General features: G+C 31.5%; 2 protein-coding genes across 2 annotated transcripts; both read right to left on the reverse strand.

Moving 5' to 3' along the window:
• Positions 1–4436: 4436 nt before the first annotated feature.
• Positions 4437–6756, reverse strand: LOC120125554 (cyclin-D4-1-like). The gene is made up of 5 exons (XM_039143958.1): positions 6119–6756; positions 5697–5783; positions 5282–5582; positions 5061–5182; positions 4437–4944 (listed from the first exon to the last, which is right to left on the reverse strand). Exons 1-5 carry the CDS (start codon positions 6440–6442, stop codon positions 4723–4725), a joined length of 1056 nt encoding a protein of 351 aa, XP_038999889.1. The 5' UTR covers positions 6443–6756; the 3' UTR covers positions 4437–4722.
• A 4912-nt stretch (positions 6757–11668) lies between these two features.
• Positions 11669–17465, reverse strand: LOC120125532. Its single transcript, XM_039143941.1, has 3 exons — positions 17113–17465; positions 11773–11922; positions 11669–11696 (listed from the first exon to the last, which is right to left on the reverse strand). The coding sequence occupies exons 1-3, from the start codon at positions 17463–17465 to the stop codon at positions 11669–11671; spliced, it is 531 nt and encodes a 176-aa protein (XP_038999872.1).
• Between the last annotated feature and the right edge of the window lie 315 nt (positions 17466–17780).

A 17780-nucleotide genomic window follows, 5' to 3' on the forward strand; every position in this document is an offset into this window, starting at 1 on the left:
TATCTGTCAAAAGCTGCATAAGGAAATTGCAAGTTCTTTTTAATGTGTAATAACATTTGGTTGCACATGGGAATCTTGGTCAAAGATTAATTGCATGCAGATGGTGATGGATCATCTTCTTCTTACCAATGTTACTCGAAATGCTTCATCGTCTTTATTCTTGGTTTGGGCTCTAGTTAAATATAGAAAGCTAGACGTTGAGTTCAAACAACAACCGATGGTACTTCTGGTGGGCCTGCAAAGAAAAACATATTTCAAACCAGAAGAAATTGAAGGCTCTATCTGTTTACTTGTGGGCTTTGCCATGGTCTTTTACTCTTTAGACAGGTCACTTACTATGTTTAGATTTCAATTTGGTGCTTGTTTTTTCATTTTTTTTAATAAAATAGAATTTGTTTAAAATATTTTTTTAATTTATTGACAATGTATATATAACTTATATACGTAACTGTTTAAATCCGTAACTTTTAAATAAAACATTCACTAAAACCATTCAATAGATTCATGATTCGTATTTTGAAAAACAAGAGAAATATTCACAAGCTCCTATTAATTACATAAAATAAAAGGAAGGTGTCAGTGAATGCACATGGCAGCGTGAGTAGAACTCATTAAACAAGGTTTCTGTCATGTGTGGATGATACGATTAATAAAAGGGATTGAATTCTCTGTATCACTCTGACTGGTCAAAACACTGGATTCGATTCTCCTGAATTAATTCATCACATTGTATACTATAACATGATATTTTTCTGTTTGGGTTTCGTCTAGTCAATTATAAGTACTAAACATGGAAATTCTTCATCGTGCTTTCAGAAAACAAACAAGATGGCTTCTCATTTTGTTCATTATTAATAACTTATATATAAATATATGAATATAAAACGATGAATCGTATATATAATATACTAACAAAAGGAAAAATGCATATATGCACATATGGTTAAGATTGTTTGTTTATTTACTTTAAGTGATTAAAATTAAAATCTACAAAGAAAAGTGGCTATTTAATTTTTTTTTGAAGAGAAAATGAAAAAAAAAAGTATCAGTTATCATCTGATACACATATATTGTTGCAAGAATGTCCTAAAAGAGAGAAATTCTAAGAATCAACCACTTAATTTATTCAGAAAACCATTTCGAAATCACTACTGCACAATAATATTTATTTTTCTTTTTTTCCCATCTGTTTATGTTCATATTAACAATGTGATGCTAATTATTCACCAAGGTTGTCCAATACTCTCTCGCTTTTACCGATTTGAACAGAAGATTAAGGAGCTACCCAAGATTGAATTTTATAACAAAAAATGTTCACATAGTTAATTTTGAATCACCATAAGATTGAAAAGGGGAAGAACAATGGGATAAACACAACAAATGATGGGAAAGAAATGTGTTTGGATGAAATGCATGAGAAAAAAAATGATATTAAAAGATTATTTAATGACGTAAAAACTTCTACAATGACTTAAGGACTCAACTATGACAGCCTTATATACATCAGTATCAACGAGTTTTCTAATAGGCTGACAATGGTTTATTCACAATGTTTAGTTCTTCTGGAGCATGAAAATTTAGCACACTATCGTTTAATAATTTTTGAACCGTTCTCTTGAAAATAGTACAATTCTTAATTAAATGGTCCCGAGTTTCAACATGGTACTCATAATGAGCATTAGCATCATACCATTTTAAGTATGAAGGTTGCACCGATGAAATATATCATGTGGCCACCAATTATCTTTTCAACTACTCTGCGTACAATTCCTCATATAAAACATGAATCGTTGTGAACTGAGGCTTTTGCCTTAAAGGCCTTGATTCATTTCTGGCATGTTTGGCATGGAATAATACATATGTCTCAACCATGTTGAGTTCGTTTTGTCTCTTTGTGGTGAACATTGTGCTCCTCACAATCTCAATACTATCAAGCTTTTCACTTCTAATAACGCTTTCAATCAACTCACCCTGATTTACCAAATCTACAAGTTTTTTGTGTGGTACTGTCCATTAATTTGTCATAGTTTAATTCCTTTTGAGTGTTGATGAAAAGGATGTTGATTATTAAATCTGTAAACTTTTTTATTGATGCCAGATTTTTGTATGTTTATAAGATTAAACTTCGAGTGAGGATAAGAGATTGGATATGTCGGCTGAAAATAAGGTCGGTGATAAGAAGACAAGGATAAGGAGTGGTGGGTTTTTGGGAAAGAATGAGTTTCTTTGGGTTTGAAGGGCTCTGTTAGTTAAGGGTTGGATTTGGGTAGAGTTCAATGTTTAGGTTAGATTTGGTCTTGATGGTGGGATAGGTTTGATTTAGGGTTTCAATTGGGTTTGAGTTAGTGTTTTGTTAGGTTTGGTTTTTTCTATGTTAGGCTTTAGGGTCGGTGGGCTCAGGCTTAGAATGAACAAAGTTGGTGTTCACAAGGTTTATTTAAACTATATTGAGTTAGTAGTATTAATGTTTCAATTAGATAATAAATATAAGTATTTTTTAAAACTATATTGAGATTTGATGTACAGTCACTTGAGAATGATTTTAAAATCCCAGAAAAGAAAGAGACATGCATGAATGTATATATAATGTAATCCAAATTTCTTTATTGAAAAAAGAATTAGAGAGAGATGAATAAAGGGCAGCATATATATATGGCAGAATAGAATATGACAAATAAAGGAATCGATGCTTAGTGCTTCTGCTATGAACAAAACCCTTCTACCCATCTCTCCGCCATGCAGACACTAATTTCTATTTCTATGTTAACCTTTTAATTCATTTATTCTTCTTATTCCTTGTCGGTTTTCGCGTTGCTCTCTTTGGCTCTTACATTTCTCTTTCTCATCATCACCTCCACATTCATTTTCTTGATAATTACAAAATCTCATTTACATCCGGCACGCTATTCTTGTGTAATTTCGATATAATTTCATCTTAATATAATCAGAAAAGAAAATTTTAGAGACTGTGACACTCTTCTAGTCTTCTTCTACCAACTCAATCCAGTTTTTGCACTGAGACTGGCAATCTGCAGAGCTCAGAAAAGAAAAGTAAACAGAAAACCATAATTAGAAGAAAATGAAGAACTGCAATTTTAAGAATGAGCTGGCCATATTGATTATATCTTTTGCTGCACACTAAACAGATATTCATTAGTTTTTAACAGTGTGGAGACAGTCGTATGTCATTTACTTATTCTGTTGGTATTCTCCCCTCCCTTTCAAATGTCTTCTATTGCAGACAGAGAGATGAAAAGAAAAAGGTGATGTTTATGCCATTGGGATCCCTGCCTTTAATGGCATTGTCATTTACAAATTTAGGGTTTCCTCTTCTTTTATGTATTTTTGTCTAATATATTAGCCTAATTCACCATGCTTAGCTGTGTTTTATAATCCCTCTACAATTTTACTGTTTTAACTCTCTGTCGCCTGTTGGATTTTTTAAGGCGTGGCTGCTTTTTTAGTTTCACTTTTGAGGTAAAAGGCTGCACTCATTGGATGGAAGTTTCATGATTTTTTCCCCAAAAAAAAAGTACATCAGAATCTCAGAGGACAGCTTTCGGAGTTCCTGATATTATCTCTATTTTAACCCATGTTGTGTGGGTATAAGATTTAAGTTTGAATTTTATGCATAAAAAAATAGTGTTATATATATATATATATATAATTTTATGCTACTAACCCAATTTAATCCTGCCATTAAGCACATGGAGATTATTGGTATTGTTTTTTTTTCTGTTTGTGTGATACGATAATTATATATATGTATGGAAACAAACCATAGTGATTCCCTAAATAAAGTTTAAAAATTGAGGCGCAACTTAATGTACATAAATTGATTGAGTTAAATTATAATTGAAACCATGTATGTAGTACTGTTTTTAATGCAACAGAATCAAATGTAAGTGTTTTTAATAACGAAAATTGAATATAAAAATATACTGTCAGTAGGTAATATATTACAGTCAATGAGACAAACAAATTCTCCATGTATAAAGATCTGTGCAATATTTAAATAGCTTACTTTTTTTTTTGCAAATAAATAAAGGCTTCTTTTAATTTATCCATTAATGGCTTTCTTTTTTATCTACTGTATGGCTTTTGGATTTCTCCCTTCTTCCTTTATCGTTTCAGAATTCAGACACCAAACTCAAAACTCCAATTGAACTAAAGCGAAAGGTGTTGGATGGGACCAAATCATGGCCCTTTGTGATCCCAATATCCAACGAAGAAACGGCACCGTCTCCTGCTTGAAAGTAAGCACAGTTGGGGCAGCTAAAATTGAAATGGGGGCATATTTGTAATTACAAGGCCTTTTTTGGACAATTAATTATCTATTACTAATACATTTTGAGTTATCCAGGAGCTGTTTCCAAAAATAATAATAATACTGTAGTAATTAAAATAAATGTAAAAACTAAAACGCCAACATTCAATTCACTTCTTCTGCCTGTGAAACCAATAGCTGTAATTTGAGGCCATCTTGATTTATATAAACAGCTGGTGACAACCTTTTCATGCTTTTAGCATTGAACAACATGGAAATCCTTTTTTTTTTCTTTTTGTATTTTCCCCATTTCTCTTTCAGAGCTCCAAAACCACACCAAAGTTCCCATTCAACCAAATTGATTTTGGACCTAATTATTTAAAAAAAATGGAGGAAAAGGGTAAGGTCACTTGAAATCATCTTGTGATTGTGAAGCTTTTTTGTTGTCGTAGTCGTCATTGTCGTTGCCGTGTTTCCTCCTTTGAAAGATTGGCATTCGGATCAACTGTTATTTCACCACTTTTATAGCTCATGCATGAGGCTGCATCCAACACCCCAATGGGGCTTTGGGGCACAGTGGAAGAAGCTGATGAGCGTTGTTGAGTTGTCACAGCAGCGGTAGCAGCCCCATTAATGAACAACTTTTTCATGAGTTCAACACATTTCAGTACTCTACCCTGCAAAAAAAATAATAATCCCACATCCACATCCTTTTTACTGAATCATCAAAATAGTAAAAAATGAACAATGCCAAGATCTTTGTTTTTGTTATTTTTTACTGCTTTTTTTTTACCTTTTCTACATAGGTGAAAGATGAAATTGCCTTGTCAATGGCTACTGTTTGCATATCTCCCGAAACAGAAATTGCCACTGCTGCTGCTATTTCAGATGGCCTGAATTCCAAGAAGTCAATACCTGCATCCATTCCCCCCCCCCCCCCACCAACACCCATTAATCCTGTACAATGAAAATCAGACAGATAAGATTAATTCGGACATTGAGATAGAAAGCAACCTTTGACTGTGTTCAATATCATTTGTAATGATCTGCACATTGAACTTGATGATGGATATTGATCATTGCAGATTCTACACAGGAAGTAGTCAATGAAAGAACAAGGAGTAATGGCTTGCATTCTCCACTTCAATGTGCTTAAAACCAAAACCTCCATTCTGTATATTGTTTTAGCTTCAAACACAAACTTCGGTTCTCCCATCTGCAAATCTGATGCTTGAGGCACCTTTGTCTCCTCCATTTTGGCTGCAATTGATAGACAAGCAACAGCCAGCAATTGTATTGTCCATGTTTTACCTCTCTGTGTAATGTTTATCCCGAAACACAGAAAACAAAACCAAGGATTCAAGACAAAGATCAGTGGCTGTGATTTATGATGTAAGAAAAAAGAAGGAATCAAAGTTGATGAACTTACAGGTAAGTCATAAACTGATAGGAACCGATCCAAGTAATTAATGGATAGGCAAAAACTCACAGGTCCAAAATGGTAATAAGCAGAAGCCTGTTTGATCACAAATGAAAAAAAAATCAAATCAAAGATGATCTTTTTTTTTCATAATCAACTGTGAGATCATCATTCATTGACACATTATCATAGTCCAATTAGGCATTATAAAAGATACAGAATGACAAGCGGAATCACAGAAAAGAAAACACAATTCTGATTTCTGGTTTCCATTAACGACAAAAGTAAAAACAGAAGCTAACTAAGAAATAGAACTTTAAAACAAAAATTTATGATGGGTTGGAAATTGTTTGATCCAAGAATAAAACTTGATCATAAAAAAAACAATGTGATGAAATGGATCAAAAAAAAAAAACCCCAAACAAACAGACCTTCAAAATCCAATCAAGAGCCTCTCTCCTAACACTCAAGTTCAAATCCCCACTTCTCAGTCTCTTGAGATAATCATCTTCAGGCAAATGCTGCACCTCTTTTTCAACCATGTCTTTGATTCTATCATCACCCTGAATTCCAAAATCGGAACAGCCCACCAAAGGAGTTGATCTGTTGTTTATAAAAAAGTTGTCTTGTTGATTAAATACTTGAATTTTAAGGTGGTGGTCACAAGCAGTGGAAACCCCAAACTCATCCAAGCAAGAGCTCGTGGTGTCTGAACAGAGAATATTTGAGTCTGAACAGTCGAGATTTTCTTCCATTTCATATCAGAGGGGGGCTAAAAAGGTTGAGGTAATTATAAAACCTCGAGAGAGAGAGAGAAAACCACTCAATTCATCAAGGGGAAAGCTTTGTGTGAAAAAGGGTTTATCAGTGGCTTGTGGGTAAGAGCATTTTGTTCATTATACAATAAAGAGAAAAAGAGAGAGTGAAAGAGAATGGGGCTGAAGAGAGACTGTTTTAATGAGAGAAGTTGGGGAAGACAACTTGTAAGTGTAATTGAAAAAATCAGTGAAAGAGGAGAGGGCTGACATAACAATGAGAAAAAGAAAAACACAAAGGAAAAACCATATAATTAAATAAAAAAATAGATTATATATGTAAGAAACTTTTATATATATTATTATTAAGCTTGTATTTTGAAGTTTTTCCATTAAAAATATATATATTTTGGAAATTATATATACAAATTTATATATTAATAGAGTGTAAATTGAAGAAAAAAATGAAAATGTTTGAATTAAAAGACCTGTATTTTAATGTAAACATTGCTTATTTAATTAATTTAAGAGACAGTTGTTTTTATTAAAATGTAATAACAAGTGTTTTTTAGAAGAATACCTTCCTTCTGCCCATCACCCTACCAGTACGAAAATGCTGAAACCGTGGATATAATAATTGCAAATAAGAATTCCAATAGACTACAATAATTTGTGTGTTTGTCTACTATTAACCATATTCTAGTTACTATATCTAAATAATTATATTGTACATTAAATTATTTTAATGTGAAAATTTAAATTACTTATAACTTTTAAATCTTAAATTAAAAAAAACATATTTAAATTAATATTTTATGAATTATTATAATAATAACAATGTTAATTTAATTAACAGTGCCGTTGGAGGCTGTTGTATAGGTGGTAATTCCATTTGTTTTGTTTCGTTGTTGGCTTATTATTATTGCGTCATGTTGGTGTTGGTCTACGTTTCATTTGTATAGGTATTTCTTAGTCTAGTATACTAAACGTGTAGTGGACTTGTATTATTCATTTCATTTTGTTATAAAAAAAAAATGAATTTTACTGTTAAGAAAAAAATTAATATTCGATTAATACATTATTTTATATTTTAAAATGTAACACATTTATAGATTTGCCGGTGGCATCAAAATTCAGCAATGGTAAGACAATAAAATAATGGTAATTTCAATGGACAATTAGAATTTGTGTTTGTAACTTGACCGTGGTACTTTTGCTACCATATACATATATATTATCTTTTATACACCACATCATAAATGATGAAAACTTTTAGGGTATATAACACACCAATGACCATTTACTTATGGGTGGATTTCATTTTAATCACTGGTCTTTCACTTTTGTCAATCAAATCACTTAATTATTTAAGCGTTGCCAATTAAATTATCAGTTGTTAAAAGAATTATACAGTCTATCAATTTAGTTATAATTTTAATTTAATTTAATAAATCTAACATGTTGTCCCTGGTTGAGGGGGAAACATATTAAAGAAGAATTTGTATTGGAGAGGAATCAAAGTTAATAATGGATGAGCCTCAAGTCCTCAACAACTTGACCAAATTCCATATTTGGTATTCAATCAAACTATTAGAAAACGTTTTAAATTTTAAAGGGATCGTAATGTTGAAAAAATGAGAAAATATTATAAAATATATGTTTTAAATTTTAAAGGGAGGGATTGGTGAATAAGCATGGCATATACGCAAAATCCTTGTTCAATGCCTAGGAAGTCACATGCTCGTTCATCTTTATTTGAGTACAGTATAATCAAATTTCAACGACAATAATCATTTAAGATTAAGTTGTGTGCACTTGAAAATATTTTATCATTTAATATATATATATATATAATTATTTTTTTATTGTCGTGATGTACGGATTGGTTGTACATATTAGTAAAGAAATATTAAATCATTGTATATAAAGATTCAATCTTATGAATTAACATATAATATGATAAAAATATATAATAATAATTGAAAAATATTTAAAAGGTAATGTCATATTGTTCTAATACATCGATGTTTAACTATTAAAAACAAAAGGTTTCCGAGTTGCAGATTCAGAACAGAGGAATTGTGGAAGAAATGAGAAAATAAAAAAGGCCGTGCATTGAGTTTCATATCATAATATTTGTTATTAATTATAATTATACATGTTAAAGGCAAGCTTTCATCAAATTCTTCAAATACCCCTCCATTCCTTCAATCATTGTACTAAAAATACATGCAAAAAATGGCAAATGTTTTCCAACTTCCTTCTTGGATTTTGATAATATATATATAATTATGAAAAGTTGTTAGATCATCATAACATTATAATAGTACATGTGTTGCACGATAATATTTTTATGCTATTAATCTTTATAAAACTAAAACAAGTATATGGTACACGATAATTAAGAAAAGTAGGAGATATTTGAATAAAAAATATAAAAATAGTTATACAATTAAAATTATTTTTTAATAAATATATTAAGACTAGATGAGATCCAAACTTAGCTCGATTTAATTGGCCACCTCTAAGTAGAGGGAGGCGTTTGGTGATTTTGTTTTTGACTATAATGGATGAAAATTGTAGCAAAATTAGTGAGAAAAATGGAAGGTGTGGTATATGGAATCCAATTATTTAAAAGGTATAGTAAGAGCTAGGAGGGTAGAAGAAGTTCCAAGATGGCACGTTGTGTCAAATCATAGTTATGGAAGAATGCAATGTATGAATAATAATTCGTTTTTGATGAAGTAATGTATGAATAATATTATTATGGGAATTGACGAAATTGAAATCCCATTACATTCATGTTTCCTCCAAATGGGTTGAATAATTTACTGGTACAACATTATTGGTACGGTTGTGGCATCACCTTCTATTATTAACAATGTAGCCTAGCCTGCTTACTGGGGTTGGATTCTCCATCCAACTCCGTACATTCAATTCATATTAAATCAGATTTAGATGAATTTTTATAAAATAATATCTTTTAAATTTTAATTATTATTTTAATTTATTTCGAATTCTCAAAGCTATGTAAAAATAATAATTCATGACCACATTTTCCAACAATTTGTGGAGGATATAAAATTGATCGTGTATGTTCATGAATGTTGCATTGAAGAGAGAAGCTTCCAAATAAAAAGGAGAGAGACACATGTGGTTTATAATACTTTTGCAAGAGATGGATTCCAATTGAGGGTGGGGGTTTTCTCCCAAAAATTCTCCAGGACCAAACATGGAACACTGCAAAAAGGACGAGTCGTTTCTTATTTGGGGGTTAGTGTGTTTGATATTCGAGTTCTGGACACTGCTTCCTTATTCTTCATATAGATATCATCAAAAGCCATGGCTCCTGCAATCCGCTCAACCACCCAATACTTTTTTATTTATTATAAAAAAACTGCATCTTTGGCTCCACATGTCTGCTTCCATCCATGCCATTGCTGAATTCCATATTTTTCATTCATCTGCTTTTGAAACCACCATCTCTCCTCCGCTGATAACTTTTAACCCAATGGACCTGAACGCCAGGAATTTACAGGAACCAGCCCACGGCCTCAGCCAACGTAGTTTATAGCCCTACTTTTTCTTCATTTCATGACAATTGAATCAGATATTTTACTTCATTTCCCCCCTTTCCAAAACCATAAACTGATATAGTTTTATCGGAGATTATACTTGGGACCGATAGAATCAGGTTTTGACGGGGTTCATGTAAAGTATTACTAATTTTTGTGTCATTTAGATTAGGGTCTATATATGTGTGTGTTTTACATCTATTGACGTTTTTACTCCTGATTTTAACAAAATATTTTAATATGTGAATTACGGCTGGTAACGATTTGGATTCATCTACAGATGAAGTATGACACAAAATCAATTCAATATAATTGTTAAGGGTTATAAAACTATATACTAGTTTTATTAGTTTTATCAATCTCGTGGCTAATTTAATTTTAAGTTAAATTAATAATACTGAATCTCACACAATTTAATTATTTATTTGATTTAAATCAATTCAAATCCCGTGTTCAACTTAAAATTTAACTAGTTAGTGCTTGAACTTGAGTTTGAGTTCAATTTTAATATTAATTTAAATGATATATATCATTAATTTTTTTATTAAACTCACGAATTACTCGAATAATCTTTAGAATAGTTAAATTTAACATATTCGGAACTCGAACTATTTTTACTTTTTCAAACATAAACTTGAATATATATCTTAAATATTTAATTTGGATGGAGTCCTTCCCAGTGGGCTAGGCTAGCATTTCCTATCTTGTTTTGTGGGTGCTACATGAGGCAATAAGGGATCATTATCAACTTGGTAATGATATTAAATTTAAGAGAACTCAATACTATTCATGTCATGTATTGATACTTTTGAAAAATATTTTATTCACTCATACTTTGTGTTTAATGGCGAATGAAATAAATTTTGGATTTTGTTTTTATTTGTGAGAATAGAGGATATGTCAAATATCCGATTGAGATCATGTCTTTTTAGAACTATTTTAGTTATACAGTTCAATTTCAATAGTATTATTCTATTTTAGTTGAAAAATGCAATGAACGGTTAAAAGGGTTAAATTATTAAAATATTATTCTTTTATTTTTAATTAAAATAGTACTTAAACAATTTAACTTTTTAGAATAATATATACTTTTGTCACATAGTACGAAAACACATTTATATAATAACACTTTTTTTAAGTCTTTTCTTTAAAGAAATGTCTTTCCTTATGAATACAAAATCAAGAATATATTTGGATATAAATATTATATATATGAGGAAGAGCAGTGAGAGTTGCAGGACATGCTTGGCCATGTGTAGCATGCTTTAGTCAATATAAGTGGATGTAAAAAAAAAGGATGTATAAGAAAAAGTAGCCATTAAAGAAAAATGTTATCGGAAATGTAAAAAATAAAAAAGTAAGTTGAAGAATATACGATATGTACTTTTTCATATCAATCATCCTAATTCGGTATCTCTTACACTATGCAAGCGCTCATTAATAAAATACGTCATACGTTTTTTTTAAAGGGATTTTGTATTCAAGATGTATAGAATACAAAACTAAACAACATCACAAGCCTTGATAAAAAAAACCCTCTCTAAACCTAAATGGAGGAAAAAGTGTGCACAATGAGTTGCCATGAAAGAAAACCAACAATAGATCAAGAATACAAAGCCACAATCGAACAAAGCACACACACAAATGGGGCTCAGAGCCAAACCCCAATTTTGTACTGCCTTAAAAAGGAGCACACACACAAAACTCCAAAGAAGCAAAACAACACTCCAACTCCATACTCTATGTGCCCAAGACCTTCCAGCAGAGGAGACCAGTAGCTGCCACACGTAAGAGCAAATGAGATAACCCCGAGACTCCCGAGCAACACCATGAATAAAAGAATCCATCTCGCCAGCACCCGTGCCAGATCCCCACTGCCTGACTCCTAAAATTGCAGCCTGCAAACTGCAATAAGGCGACAAGCAAAATCACATACGATTAATGCATGTAAACTCATGAAACAAACTTAGTAAAACGGAGTAACTCATTTATAAAGATAAATAAATCTTAAATAGTCGTTTTGTTATATATATATATCTTCTTATCAATGGAATTACATACCTAAATATAAATATTTAATTTTGAACAAATAATATTATATGTAAATTAGAAAATGGATTTAAAATAATTTATCAAAAAAGAAATATCAATAAAATTGGATTAATATACTTAAAACTCATTGTGAGATTGTATCCGATTTAAATAAAAGGGTTTTAGGATAAAAATAATATAAATGATATTTAATTTTAAAAAATGAAGGACTTTATATTAAATTTATCGAGTTTGAAGTTTTTTTAGTGAAACAGACACTAAATTAATGTTTAAATAACAAAAAATAGTGAATTAAAAATTTTGATCTGCAACAACTGTTGGCAGCAATGGTAACTGATAACGATGACGGTGAATGATGGCCAACCACTGAAAGTTTTGGTCGAATTCAAAGGTTAAATTGATAATTTATCTAAAGTTTAAAGGTAAGAATGATATTTTAATCAAAGTTTAATATTATTTTAATATTAATCTAAAGTCCAAAGTTCAAATTAAAATTTAACCTTTTTTTCCGTAATGTGTTATGTCATCAAACTAACATGAATTAAACGTTCAATGGATAAAATATAATAATTGATAACGTAAGTGATTAAAATTTAATAGAACAATAAAATAAGTGATCGAAATATAACTTTTTCAAAATTAATGATAAAAAAATAATCATTCATATAATTAGCTTAGCTCAAAAAGAAAGTAAAGAGGAACCTATATAATACATTCTCATTTATTTGAATCACGTATTTACGGTATAAATTTGGATAAGTAAATAATCTTAGATTAGATGGAAATTTAACATTTGATGTAAATGAACTACTACTCTTAAACAAGATAATTACATGTTGTAAAACTAAAAGAAATTTAATCAAATATAAAGAAATAAAAGAGTAGAGAAAAACAGAAAAGACTAGGCAATATATCTCTTTATTATTATTTTTCATTAACTTTAAATATGTATTTACAATATAAGGATAAATGATAATTATAAGACTTATAAAATTAAAAATAAACGTAGTAAATACATACAAAAAGATAAATAAAAAATAAATAGTTATTTATTTTTTTAATATTATAAAACTTCACAATAATGTATACATGAAAGTTGATTTTTTCCTTGAATAAAGAATGCCTTCATTCGTGGCAAATGTCGACACCGTTTTTCGCCCAGGCGGGGAAAGGTCGATACCGACTCGAGATTTTCTTTTTGAAAATCGTTTAAAAATGTGAGGAATCGCCACCAATCATTTAAAGTGAGATTGAAACACCGTAAAAATCGGGTGATTTTAATAAAACATTTCATTTTAATAAAATATCGAGCTTTAGGTCTGCGAAAAATCCAAAAATCAGGTTCGGGAGTCAGTTACGCGTGGGGAAGGATTAGCACCCCCACAAGCGCCCAAAAATTGGTACCTAGTTGATTACCCTATATTTAAAATCAAAAATTTTGAGTTCGATCTTTATTTAATTTAAAAATCATTAAGGATGCAAAGTTTGAAAAGGATATTCGTTTATTGAGACCGATAACATTTGCCCCCGAGCGTAAATGCGGGAGATCAGTTATTGTGCCTAATAACCGAACATTGTCTCGTTTTTTTTTTAAAACATGATGTGGTTTTGAAAAGGATATCGACTTATTTAGGGAATTACCAGTAGTCAACCCCTGAGCGTGATCGCGAGAGATATACTATTAATTCCTTAATAAGTAAACAGTGCCTTAGATTTATAAAAATAATACGATCAAGCAAAATTTTATTTAATCCTAATTATATTAAAAATAAATTAAGGCTCTTTTCTAACCTACGGTGTCAAATTATGAAAATTAAATAATCTAAGGGCTTAAATCTAAAATGTAGGTTCTAATATTAATCCTATTTAATTTTAATTAATTATTGAATCGAATAACTGAGATGGTCTCTCGATCGTTTACGCGAGGGCAGACTCAAATTATCCCCTAAATTAAAAGACTACTTTAAAATCTAAGATAAAATGGAGGCTCTATTTAACCTATTTAATTATGTCAATATTTAAAGTCTAATTGAAGTTCGAGAACTAAAAAACCAGAGAACTAAAATAACGGGCTCTAAAAGATTTAAAAATCTAAAGACCTAAATTGAACGTTTTTAAAGTGAAGGGATTAACCTACTTATTAAACTAAAAATTTTAGAAAATATCAATCATTAATTAATTTTAACCGAACAATTGATTCGAGTATTCGGGGGTATAATACGAAAACTCGACTCGCATTGCCCCTAATTAAACTACAATGTCATCCTAATTTATGATTTTGATTCGAATATTAATCCTAATTAAGATAAAATTACAAAATAAATTAAATAAATACTAAAATTAAACAAAATAATAAAAATTACAAATAATAAAGAAAAATAAAATACAAAGATCTAAATATAATAAAATTTAAATATAATGACTAAATTGCGAGAAAATAAAAGAAAGTAACTCAATAAAAAGTAAACAGGGACCAAAATGTAAGAAAATAAAATTCAGTAACTACATTAAGACTAATAAGTACTAAATCAAAATAAAATAAAAATACATGCCAAAATAAAAAATAAATAGAAATAAAAGATGCAGTGACCAAAGTGTAAAAACACTCTAAAATTAAAGGTACTGAAATAGTTAATTTACCAGAAAAATAAAGCATGCATAGAGAAATGGTTAAACATCAATTTCGATCCTTACAATGACTAAAATGTAAAAAAAGGGGAAATTAGAGGCATTTAAGATGTAATTTTACCATTAATCTAGCCTACATATATTAACCTTTACTTTTTTTTTTACCTAAAACACAAAAAAAGGAAAGAGTTCTTGATAGCTCTCTCAACCATTCTACCGTTGACAAACTTGCTCAACCCTCGACTACCGGCCGACCGCCACTCCAGCCTCCGTACACGGTGGTTGGAAATTCTAAAATCGACTCAAATCGCCCCGAAACAATAGATCTACCCATTAGGAACCCCCATTGGGAATAAAACCACCAAATAAAGCCTTAAAGTACCCGAAAACACCCCGAAATCGCTCGATTTTCCCGGATTCCGGCGACCTCCGACGAGGCCCCCTTTGGCTCAAGTAAGCCTCGATTCCTACTTCTTTTATTTTCTTACTATAAAATACACATTATTTATGTTTTTTATTATTCTGAAATTAAACGGAAAAAATCAAATATTATTGTTATTTCGAAATAAAATAAAAAAATAAATTGAACGTTGTTGTTTCGAAATAAAGTATAAAAACTAAAAAACCACTACCTTGCAAAACTGCTTTGTATTTCTACTGGAAACAAAAAAAAACCGATCCCTTCATATTATCTTTCTTGGCTTTTATAGCCAAATGTTTACATAATATAATCATAAAATATTACAAATGTTTCGGTGATTTTCCGCATATCTCTGCAGGAATCAAGGGATGATGGGAATAGGTGAAGTGGGTAAACTGCATTTGACTTCTGATTTGAAAATTAGGGATTACAGCTGCCCCTCTTTGCTTGATGTTGTGAAACAAGAATAGAGCAAAAACGAAAGCACCAATTTTCATCTGTTTGGTCCATCAGTGAAATTTTGAGTTCCAATTTCTTCTGATCGGACGAGTTCTTCTCATTATGAACTCTTCGTTGGGGGATATCAATCCACTTCCTTCCGTGATGGAATCACCCAAGTTGAACAAATTCTTCTCATTATGAACATATTCTCCCTCATCGGATGGGTTCTTCTCATTATGAACTCCCCGCTGTAAATATTGATGCAAGGTTGAACAAATTCTTCTCATTATGAACTTATTTTACCTCTGTTGGATGAGTTCTTCTCATTATGAACTCTCCACTGGAAATCTTGAACTAAGGTTGAACAAGTTCTTCTCATTATGAACTTATTTTACCTCTGTTGGATGAGTTCTTCTCATTATGAACTCTCCACTGGAAATCTTGAACTAAGGTTGAACAAGTTCTTCTCATTATGAACTTCTTCTCCCTTGTTGGATGAGTTCTTCTCATTATGAACTCCCCACTGGAAATCTTAAACCAATGTTGAACAAATTCTTCTCATTATGTACTTCTTCTCCCTTGTTGGATGAGTTCTTCTCATCATGTTTTCAAAACTTGATGTAAATGTATGTGTATGCTCTTATTTGATGAATGCATGAGTGTGTATGGTGAGTTTTTGGGTTTTAAGGGTTTCACAGGCCCTTTTTTCTTTATCCTCGTCAAGTCTTCGTTTTTCCTGACTCAGTGTCTGATTCGTAATCTTTTTGTAATTTCTTGTCTCGCCCTCTCATCAATCACTCACTTCAACTAGTGCAAATATCGACCGGATGGACGACCTTGGATTTCCAATATTTTCATGGGTTAATCGCAAAGTAATACCAAAAAAATCATTTGTTTAGAATTCATATGCTTTTTATGGCGCGTGAAAATGAATGTTTTGAAAATTGAAATGATAATCAGGGAATTTATTGATTGAATTGAGTTTTACACAAAGTCATGGTAAAAGAATTGAACAAAGATTCTGGAAATCAAAAGAATATGTCATAACAAATTCTAGCACAAGTGTTCCTGAATCAGTTAATTTAACGTCCCGAGTTAATCATTTGTCTGGGAGATCTCAAGGTGGCAGAGCTGTTTGCAAAAGTGAAGTCATTCACGAACAACTAGTCTTTAGAGGAGGTTACTTGTTGGATGCCTCCACATCAAAAATACATTTGAGCCGCCCTTTTGGGTTTTCAACTCAAATCCTTCATTGGTTTCAAGGCGCCCTTTACGGGTTTTCACCTTGAACCTCTTTTTTTTTCCTTTTTCTTTTTTAGGCATAGTATTTCTTGACAGAGTCTGAATTTGTTTGGGCCCCCCCGGAGAAGACCTTTTTGACAACGTAGGGCACCTCCCAATTGGGCATCCATTTTCCGTGGAAGTCCTTCTGGATTGGCAAAATCTTTTTAAGTGCTATATCCCCTTCTCAGAACTCTCTTGGGTGTAATTTCTTGTAATGGGCTCTCATCATTCTCTTTTGGTACATCTGCCCGTGACATATAAAATTCAACCTTTTCTCTTCAATAAGATTCAGTTGATCGAGGCGAGATTGAATCCATTCTGCTTCATCCAATTCTACTTTCTTCAAGACTCGAAGTGATGGAATTTCAACCTCAATAGGTACGACTGCCTCTGTTCCATATACCAGAGAGAAAGGCGTTGCCCCTGTCGATGTTCGCACAGTCGTTCTATAACCATAAAGAGCGAAAGGTAATTTCTCATGCCAATCCCGGTAAGTTTCTGTAGCCTTCGTAATAATCCTTTTGATGTTCTTGTTTGTTGCCTCTACTTCCCCATTCATTTTAGGGCGATAGGTAACAGAGTTGTCATGCTTTATCTTGAACTGCACACAAAGTTCCTCCATCATCTTGTTGTTTAGATTAGTAGCATTGTCCGCGATGATTCTTTCTGGCAACCCATATCAACATATTATTTTCCTCTTTATGAATCTGCAAACTGTGGATATTATGATACTGGAATATGAAGCAGCCTCTACCCATTTTGTGAAGTAATCGATTGCTACTAAGATGAATCGATGCCCATTTGAAGCTTTTGGTGTGATTGCCCCAATGAAGTCCATGCCCCACATAGAGAATGGCCAGGGTGAGCTCATGACATGCAAAGGAGAAGGCGATGCTTGAATTTTATGTGCATATATATGGCATTTATGGCATCTTCT

Source organism: Hibiscus syriacus, unplaced genomic scaffold, assembly GCF_006381635.1.
Source record: "Hibiscus syriacus cultivar Baekdansim isolate YM2019G1 unplaced genomic scaffold, ASM638163v2 tig00110432_pilon, whole genome shotgun sequence".
Classification (NCBI taxonomy): domain Eukaryota; kingdom Viridiplantae; phylum Streptophyta; class Magnoliopsida; order Malvales; family Malvaceae; genus Hibiscus; species Hibiscus syriacus.